Raw genomic sequence first — 10,375 nt, 5'->3', positions numbered from 1 at the left:
CAATGGTTCTGATATGGTTATTTTAGCTGCAATAATAAACAATAATTGGTACTCGCTAATATGTGGAGACAGCATAATAACTGCTTTGTAACATGTAAACAGCCATATTTGAACTTTGAATAAAACTCCATGAGGCTCATAGTCTTGAAGGGTTGTGTGTTAGTGTGTTCTTTGTTTAGCAGCCATTTTCTACTTCCCTTTCTCTTTTGGTGAGACTTATGCTTTTCCCTCTCATCTTTTCTCCCTCTTCCTGACTCATGGTGAACCTCACTAATACTGCCTGTGAATGTCTGATCCTCTCCAGTGGGGAGCAGAGAGTGGTCTCAAACCCAAGGAGCACTGGGGATAGTTTGGAAGCACTGGCCTTCAGCAGCATCCTGCAGGGTCCACCGAGTGAGGCAGGGGGGAGACTCAGCAGTGACTGACCCCACCTGCAGGCAGTGGCCTATTGCAGGCAGTGGCCTGTTACAGGCAGGACCATGGATTCAAGGACTGTCCATTCAACTGCCTCCATGAACAAATGAAGCAACAGAAGTTGGCCGAGACAAATATGTCAGAGGGGCCGACACTTTGATTTGTGGGACTGGTGTGATTTGTCCTGCTACGCTGTGAGCTGAGACCGGAAGATATCTTACCCAAAATCTTATACACAGCCTAGACTATAGTGACTCAGTCAATGTGTGGACAGAGAAAATGTGTGAAAAATGGTGGGCTTAGTCAGCGAAATAGAGTGAGATGCACATGTAACATCTGGGACTGCACAGGACTGCAGTGGAATCTGTGTTTTCTTGGCAAGTACAGCAAAGAGCAGAACTGTACCAGATGCAAAGGATGTACATCCCTGGGAGGATGCCACTCCTCTCCTCACTGGCCTAATGTCCCCCCCCCAAAAGAACACTTCTTTCTCCTTCGACCAAGGCAAACTGGTTTGGCCAACCAGGTACAAGATTCTTGGCTAGGGTGGAAGGATAGAGACAGTGAGCGGGCGTTTTGTTGTTTTACACCAGTGGTAGGGCAGAGCTCGCTGGAGAATGGCTTCAGTGCCACAGGTGACTTGGTTTCTCTCTGGTTGCTGCCACAGAGGCTCTGATAGATGCCCTGGAAAACCTGTGGTCGTGAAAACGCCAACACAGCAGACCATAGTGATGAGCAATGTCTTCATTCTACAGAGCACACCCCTTTTGGAGGGTTTTTCTTTCCCCTCCTTTCCAAATCTCTAGGGATTTTTCTTCAGCATGCGGATCAGTCTGGAGGTGGCAATGTGGCATAGCCCTTCTTGTTGCAGTTGGGTTACATGTACACTGGGCTTTGTTAGTGGCCTCTTGCTCTTGACACAGCTGCACAGGCTCTTTATAGGACTTTTCATATATTTATAACCTTGGCTGCCTTCAATGTAGTTTTGTTTCATCTTTGGCTGAGAGTGCAGAGCAAGGTTGGAGTTTGCGCCTCAAGAAACATGGTAGAAAGTTTGTAGGAATTCTGACTGTTCTTATCAGCTGCATTTGATATATGTTCTATTGAGCATATCCCAAAGGTGTGCACAGACCCCACAGCAAGGAAAAGACTAGTTTGTATTTGCCAAATTGGAATTCTGAGGTTCTGTGTTTACGCGGGCAAAGCCACCAAATGAAGTCACAGTTGAGAACACAATTAATTGGTTAATTTCTTAAATTCGCCATAGGAGGGCACTCGTGGCTTTACTTCCAAACTTTTTCAGGAGGAGGCTTTCTCTAGTCCCTCTGGGAGAGGCAGAGAACTATTGTTGATTTATGAACCAGTTTGTAATTTGAGGACTGATAAGATCCACCACATCTGTGGTCATTTCTCGGATTCTGATTAATTCTGTCTGATGCATATCATCTGAAAAATATTCTCAAAGAATGACTCTCTTCAAAAGTGACATGAAAATAAAAATTTGCCTAATAGAGTGGTCAGGACCTCAGACATGGGGGAGGAAATGGAAACGTCTTTAACCTTAGGATTCACAAAGGTCCAAAATTGTTGATATTATTTCCAAATAATAACATTTTGTTCTTGTGGGTATTAAAAGTCTTAATTTGTTCCATGTAAACATTTAAAATACACTGTAATTTTAACTCTTGTCATTTAGTTTTGAATGTATGGAGAAATTTTCAAAATGTGACCCCTGGAAGGCAACACCAGGTTGTAATAATTCTGATTTAAAAAATTTGTCAGCAGCCCTGGCTGGCGTAGCTCAGTGGATTGAGCGCAGGCTGCAAACCAAAGTGTTGCAGGTTCAATTCCCAGCCAGGGCACATGCCAGAGTTGCAGGCCACGGCCCCCAGCAACCGCACATTGATGTTTTTCTCTCTCTCTCTTTCTCCCTCCCTTCCCTCTCTAAAAATAAATAAATAAATCTTTTAAAAAAATTGTCAGCAATTCATTCAAGAATATTTATTGTATTATTCTAGGTGCAGATTTCAAGTTCAGTTCCAAACTAAGCAGAAAATTCTTTCTCTGTCCACATATTTTAAATAGTAGTACTAACACAAATACTTTATATTTACATTGTGCCTTCTGGGTTTTTAAAGCATCCTCATAAGGACTTTGATCTTCCCAACAACCCTTTTGACAGGTGAGGTGAGTATTTTCTCTGCCTTACAGGTAATATTATGCCTCTTAATGGGAGTGGCCTTATATGCTTTAAATATTTTAAAGGAGTTGGTGAGAGTTCCAGTAATGTCAGTAGGAGCACCCAATACAGATCACCCGGATGGATCAAAAATATAAAGAGCAAGTGTTTACAACCAAATGTGCATCAGCATCGGGTCACGTCCTTCATCAGCACTCTGCTTGCGCAGGGACACTTCATGTTTCCCGAGTCTTGTAAACTGTCCTATAGATGCAGCTTCAATGCCCCATCCAAAACCCCTTCTGATCTGGAGGCATCTGTCTTCAAGTTGACTCTGACCAGGTTTGCTCTTGTTTTGGCTATAACTTGCTGTTTGACCCTGGCTAGTCTTTTCTGAGGCTGTTTTCATGTTTACAAGCAGGGGCTACATTTTCCCCTCTCTGAGTCTGAATGTGTTACAATTGTAAGATGTCACAACACTTCTCATCTTTGATGTTCAGGAATGGTTGTTTTGGCTAGATAGATGCTGATAGTCTCACCTCACTTTGGAAAGAAACAACCACGAAGGTCACACAAAAAAGAGATTATGTCATAGGTAATGCCATAAGACATATTTAAATGCCCCCTTTATGAAAAACCATTCCAGGGGACATAACCAGTGCTCAAAAAAGAGGTTCCATTTTTTTAGCCTCAATTTATAGCCAATATCTTTTACAATGTACATTAAGACCACAAATAACTTTTGAACATTCATTATGTACAAAGTATATTGCTTGGCACTGTGGGGAAAAAATTCTAGATGATAGAGTCCGTACCCTAAAAAGACCTGTTCATCTAGGAAGCTGTTAAATCAATTTTGTGTAAATTGAAAATGTTTAAAGGTGCACATTTGCCAATTCAAGAAATGACACCACTTCAGTCAAGACTAAATAGGGTTCAATCTGCCTTTTCCGGGATCTCAGTCATCTCAGTATACCAAGGCTGTGTGTTCAGTCCTCGGTCTGGGCACATACGAGAATCAACCAACGAATGTATAAATAGGTGGAACAACAAATTGATGTTTCTCTCTCTCTGTCCCTCTAAAAATCAATAAATAAAGTTAAAAAAATAAAAATAAACAGGGTTCAATTTTATTTGGTTCTATTAAGTGATGCCATTTTGAGTCACCCAACAACTTGCACCTACTTTTTCAGCACCCTCTATAACACTGTGGACAGCTGATCCGATTTTAACTGACCACTTGCCCTGAGATGGTTGAACCCATACATTGGACACAAACTTTTGTCCTGGTGGCTGGCTGCATGTGTTGGAGAGGCAGAGAAGCTGGTGGCTATTCTCCAATGTGCTGAGAGTAAGAGGGAGGGCCTGGGCAAACCATGCTGAAGCCATGGCTCCCAGGTCTTTCTGCCTAGGGCTTTATGGGGAAGATTCTAACAGGCTTAGCTACAGAGGATGGAAGAAGCAAAGAAGGAAAGGAATAGGTTGGTTGGGGTTGGGAGCTCACAGGCAGCAGTCTTAACAACAATCTAATAGCTAAGTCCAAATTAAGCAAACCTGCCAATTCCACCCACTTAAAAAAGTCTGTGAGCATCCGAAGCAAGCATGCATGATAGCTGAGACCACACAAAAAAGGACAGCATGTGCCGGACAGAAATTTGAAGGTTGACTTAGTTTCTGTTGAGGGCAAATCTGAGTGATGTTTTACCTCTGAGCAGAGTTCAATTTAAGTCTGAGAAGGGGAGCTTTGATGGTCCCTTTGGAGCACAGAGGAGCTCAAGAATGAAGACTTAGTAAATGGTGTATGCTCCATTCAATAGTGCGAGGTCATTCTCAAATAAACCTTTTTATTTTTATTTTTAAATCATACAGAAAGGAGCAAAGGAGAAGAAACTCTTCCTCTTGTCTCTGAGGTGCTGCTTGGGCAATACAAAATTCAAGCACAGGGTGATATCTGCCAGGAATGGAAAAAGACAAATGTTCCTGGGTTGCACTGAAAGTGAATTGGAGGAGCGGGGAGGCTGAAGGGGAGACTAGGAACGATGGGTTTTCTAACCTGGAAAAACCTCACAAGCAGGAGGCCAAGGGCCTGCATTGTACCTGTCTCTGCTCCCATCCAGATACCCAAACCGTGAGCCAACTCCACTGTCTTCCCTTTTTGATATTTGTCAGTTTGCTGCTCAAAGCTGCTTCTGAAACTTGATCTCTTCAAGGCACAAGCAGAATACCAAAATAATCTTAGGACACACTGAGGTGTGTTTCTTTTTTAAGTCTGCTGTAGGTTCAGAACCCCAAGTCTGCTTGGGGTTCAGAGAATGGGCATCTAAAGAATATCCATAACCCATCAGTGGCAGTTCTGGGAAACACACTAGCTGGGAGTTTCTGAATTATGAACTGGCCTATTATAGGTGTGTGTGTGTGTAACATATATCCATATATTCCCATAGATATCTTATATGCTATTATATATTAATATATAATTATATATTATGAATATTATTATATACCCTGTGTATACCTAGTATATACATGTACTAGAATGTGTACCTATCTTCTATATTATATTTCTAGGCTGAGATATTGGTCTATATTTTCATTGTACTTATTCTTTCCTCACAATGTATGACTTTCTATCTTTTACTTCTCTTTACATTACTTTATTTGACTTTAATTGCAAACTTTCTCCATTATTCTTTATATAAAATGTGAAGTATGAATTTGAAATAATGTGTCTTATTTTGTATGTTTACTGTGCACCAGGCTCTGTTTTTTTATTCCTGTAGCATCGCAGCTATAGTAACAGTGACAACTTCCACAGATTGGGTGAAATTGCATTGAGTAAAACATTTAGCTAATGCCTCGAAGATATCACGTGGTAGCCTTAGTATTATTCTAAATTTCCTATTTGATGCTTGAAATAAACTCACGAGATAGCTACTGTTATTTATTTCCCTGGGGGTGGGGAGTTTGGAGGGGTAAAAAGTTGGCTCCAATCTCACAGACACAAGGGGCAAAGCCGGTGTCCCTGGCTTCAGAGTTTTTGTCCCAACCTATTCTCCAGGTGTTCCTTGCCTTGCGTGTTAGCCATCCGGGTCCAAAGAGCAGCTGGCTTTCCACCCTCTCCCCTTCGGCAGGTCTGGGGGTCTCCGCAGAGCTCTCCCAGTACCGACCTTCTCATGTTCAGTCCCCGTCTGTCAACCCCACTCAGATGGCAGAGAAACGCAGGGATAGAGCTGGCCTTGCAGTTTGGCTCTGAGCCTGGGATGGTTTGGGGGAATAAGGGGCGTATTCCAAGGGCAAGTTGGTGCCGCGAAGCCACCCCAGGGAAGTGCAGGGTAAGTGCGACGTCGTGTCTCCAACCCACAGCTCCACGAGGCTTCAGGATCACGCATATGTCCCCTTAAGGAACACAGTAGGTGCTTTACTGATTTCATTTCTTCCTGAGACGCAGCGCCTTTTTAGCCAGGTATGGGTCGACTCTAGATGTTGAAACCAGAACTTTTTGTTGTTGTTGCTAGCGCGAAGCCTAACAGTCGCAGTCCCCTCTTTTGCCCCGGACTCTCGCAGTTCTTGTCGCTACTCTTCGCGCTTGACAGAGCCAGGGAGGGACGGTCGGCGGCACAAGTTTGCTGGCTCCCGGGGCGGGTCTCTGTGTCGTGAGATCTGGAGCTTGCGGGGCGCCTGCGGGGACAGATCCCTCCCGGAGACTGGAACTGGAGAGGTCCCGGTCCTGCCACCCGGTCTCCTCTGATATCCTGCGCTGATCGCAGCTGCGCGTGGCCGGGCCCCCCTCTGAGAAAGGTTAGTTTGCGCCTCGCAGCTGGTTAAAGGCATACAAGGTGTGCAGACAGAAAAGATCCGAAATACAAAAGTTATGTCACTTTAAAGTTTTTGAAGACGCAGTTATACTCGCGTTTTTCTGAATACGCATAGACGGAATTGTATGTGTGCATTTAAAAGGACAAGTAATTCTGATTGAAAGGAGACCCTTCTGATGGTGAGGAAATATTCTCGATCTTGTTTGGGGGTGGTGATGACACGGATGGGTAGAGCTGTCCAAACTCGTAAAAACTCTAAAGATGTATGCACTTTATCGTTTGCAAATTGTACATCAATTTTAAAAAGTAGAACATAATTCCACATGTGAATGAAGTTACTAAGTGCCACTCCCGTCGCCCATATAAAAGCCCATTAAATGTAGCTGCAGACGTGTATTTTAGCAACTAAACGCACCCGGGCGAGACTATTCGTTTCTGCATGCCCTGCGCAGCCTGCAAAGGGAGCCAAAAGGCCGCTGGCGTCACCAGGGCGGGGCCAAGTCCCGAATAAAGCCTGTGGGGCGCGAGCATCTGCCGGGGCTGCGGTGAACCGCCTCGCCATGAGCGTCCTCAACACTTCCGAGTCTCACGTCGTGTGTAGCTCCGGCCAGTTGTTTCTGCAGCCGGTCTGGGACCGCCTGAGGACACGGGAGGCCTTCACCCAGTCGCCCTTCTTCCCAGCCATCTTCTCCATCACCGTGTACCTGGGTTTCTGCCTGCCCTTCGCGATGCTGGACGTCCTGTGCCCCTGGGTGCCCGCGCTGCGGTGCTACAAGATCCAGCCCGACTTCTCGCCAACCGCGCGGCAGCTGCTGCCGTGCCTGGGGCAGACGCTCTACCAGCACTTGGTGTACGTGTTCCCCGCGACGCTGCTGCACTGGGCCAGTGGCGCGGCTCTCCCGCCGCGCGAAGCCCCCGAGCTGCTCCAGCTGGTGTACCAGGTCGTGTTGTGCCTGCTGCTCTTTGATGCTGAGTTCTTCGTGTGGCACTTGCTGCACCACAAAGTGCCTTGGCTGTACCGGAACGTTCACAAGGTGCACCACAAGAACTCGCCCTCGTTCGCGCTGGCCACGCAGTACATGAGCTTCTGGGAGCTGTTTTCCTTGGGTTTCTTTGACATGATGAACATCACGCTGCTCCAGTGTCACCCGCTCACTGCCATGGCCTTCCACGTGGTCAACATCTGGCTGTCGGTGGAGGACCACTCAGGCTATGAATTTCCCTGGTCCACGCATAAACTGGTACCTTTTGGGTGGTACGGGGGCGTGGCGCACCACGACTTGCATCACTCTCAGTTTAACTGCAACTTCGCTCCTTACTTCACACACTGGGATAGAATACTGGGAACTCTAAAGTCTGCTCATGGCAAGTGACATGCGTCCCTCCCGGGCGGTGGTGGCTGCAGTGGGCAGTGGCCCCTGAGAACCAGGACTGTTGTGCACTTGAATCAGAAGAAACACACCTGAGCTTTTTTATTTTTATATTTTAGTAAGTAATTTATTACTTGATAGAGATTTATAGATAAAATCTTGTTTATTTTTGTAATTTGATGAAGTAATTTATATACTTTCTGTGTACCAACAGTTGTATACTTGGTGTTGAATTCTAGTTCACTTCCATAGCCTCAATTCTGGGATCAGTTTAGACATTCATCACTGGCATATTTAAGTCATCTCTAAAAGGACTTGTTTGTAGGACAAAGAATTTCTGATGTTTGAAAGTGCCCTAGAACCAGGCAAAAAAAAAAACCCTGTTTTTTTAATGGAGAATCTGATCTCTGATGCTTTAGAAAAGGAAGCATGTTGCTGCTGGGCAGTGACTAGGATTGTTGTAATTTCTATATTTTCATAGAACTTTGTATTTATATAAAAGAAATGTTATTTGTGCTTAAAAAAAAAACAGAAATAAACCAAGAAAAGTACTGGCTCCTGTTTCACTGGCATTTTCAATAAAAATACTAAAATGGGAAGAGGGAGCTGGGATGTCAGGTATCCGTCAGAGCCTTCACCCGCCCTCTCTCGGAAAGAGAGTAATTTGGTGGAGGGGTGTTTGTGGGGATTATAGGAGAGAAGGGGGCAGGAGAAGGTGTCTGTTTGTCTGTTTTGGTCTAGAGACTTTACAGAGAAAAAAGAACACTGTTGTTCTGACTGTTTCAACTGATTTCTACATAACAGGCAACTGAAAGAATTACCCTGGAAAGTGTTAGAGAGATTAACACTGAGCAACCGTTTGATTATCTGGGGGGAGGGTGGTGTTTGGAGATGAATAGAATTAGTGGAGTGCCTTGCTGTGGGAAACTGGTGAGTCAAGTGTGTGCATTAGAGGGGCTGATAGATACAAAAGGGGGTTCAGAGTACGCCCCCCTTTTCACGAAGCCATTTAGTGCAAATGACCATAATATGCATTGCCTCTGCAGTCTGGGATTTTTGTATATTCATTTTTGTCAAGTAAGACAAACATGAGAACTGCATATCCCTTTCTCAAAGAAAAAAAGATAAGTGAAATTTGACCCTAGACCCCTGGTTCTTAATCTATGAAAGGAAGTAGTATCTCAGATGTTCTTGAAGATTGTAACAGTAAAATGTCCCTGTTACTGACCACACACCCATCACCCATCATGTACCCCATGACAGCTACCAGCTAGGCAGCTGCTGCCTAATTGTTTTAATTTTATCCTTGGAGTGTAATTAGATGAAGTTAGAAATCAACACAGGTTAGGAAGAAAAGTATAAAGAGTGGCAGCTTTGCCTGTAATTCTAGACTAACTATATATATGAACCCAACTATCTTGCTTGAAGGTGAAAAATCCATCTGAAGACCTGGTCTCCACAGTCTGCCAGAGGAGACCTCTCCAAATCTTTGGTAAAATGCAGTCCAAAGGGCAACTCACGGGCAGGTTTTCTATGTGATCTCTGGGCTTCTTTGCTAAAGTTTCCTCCTCTGTCCTCAGCAAGACCATGCTGGGACTTCAAGGCTGTATTGATGTATGAACGTGAAATCCACCGAAACAGGTAGTGAGATGTAAGGGGGAATGCTGCACTGAAGGTTGTATATCAGTGATCAACATGCTGAGTGGAGAAATAAAAGGATGAACAGGCAGGCGTGGAATATCCGACACAACTATTTGTGGTTTTGAGCTGCTTCAGGCACCTCCAAGCTGCTTGAAGATCTTAGATAGTGACAATTGACCACAGCTCACTCTCTGAAAGCTTTAACAATGTGTCATGCTGCCTCACCAGATAAGGGAATTTAGCTTGGGGCAAATATTACACATGGAAATTATTTGGGTTTAGCAAGACTATCTCAAAATCAAATGTCTTATCAATTTTTAATGCCTTCGGAGGTGGGAGTGGGAGAATGAAGATGATGAGCAATTTTTCAGATGGTTTAATAGCCTAATAATAATAATGATGATGATGATGATGAAATAGTTCACGTTCAAATTCATTATCACACATTGTTTCACCTGCTCCTTACAATACTCTAAGGGATGTAAGATAGTTACTTTTATCCTTTAAAGTTATCATCATCATCATCATCTAGTGTTATGGATAAAGAATTGGTACCTTCACAGGTGGACTTGTCCCAGATTGTGAAATACTGGAAATTTACACTCTACCTTTCCTCTGACGAGGCTTAAGACAATCTCCATTTTCACAGCTGCTAAAAAGATGCAAACTCTTCAACACGGATAAATGGCCTTGCTCTTCTGTTCTTCCCCAGCCACTGCCTCTCCCACACAGTGTTCCCCTAGCCCATTACTTTGATGTGGACGTTCATGGTTCCAAACCTCTGCTGGGAAATTTGAGAGAAAGCCAAGCAGGACTTGGGAAAGCAGGAGGCAAGTCAAGACTCTTTTCTGTGTCCCTCCCTGCACATCAACTAAGAGCACACAGGCTGAAGTCAGGTTGTCTGGGGGGAGTGAGGGGGAACCTGGACTCTAAGACTTAAAAACTGAGTGACTCTG

At 44.3% G+C, this 10,375-nt stretch overlaps 1 protein-coding gene across 1 annotated transcript; it reads left to right on the top strand.

Moving 5' to 3' along the window:
* Positions 1-6,509: 6,509 nt before the first annotated feature.
* Positions 6,510-8,325, top strand: CH25H (cholesterol 25-hydroxylase). Its single transcript, XM_028513718.2, has one exon. The coding sequence runs from the start codon at positions 6,969-6,971 to the stop codon at positions 7,779-7,781; it is 813 nt and encodes a 270-aa protein (XP_028369519.1). The 5' UTR covers positions 6,510-6,968; the 3' UTR covers positions 7,782-8,325.
* The last annotated feature ends 2,050 nt before the right edge of the window (positions 8,326-10,375 follow it).

Source organism: Phyllostomus discolor, chromosome 5 (assembly GCF_004126475.2).
Source record: "Phyllostomus discolor isolate MPI-MPIP mPhyDis1 chromosome 5, mPhyDis1.pri.v3, whole genome shotgun sequence".
Classification (NCBI taxonomy): Eukaryota; Metazoa; Chordata; class Mammalia; order Chiroptera; family Phyllostomidae; genus Phyllostomus; species Phyllostomus discolor.
Note: the sequence above shows the minus strand (reverse complement) of the source record. Positions and strands in the feature narration are given on the sequence as shown.

Excerpts from the sequence above, each read along its gene's own strand:
- CH25H (XM_028513718.2), top strand. The coding sequence starts at position 6,969 with ATGAGCGTCCTCAACACTTCCGAGTCTCACGTCGTGTGTAGCTCCGGC.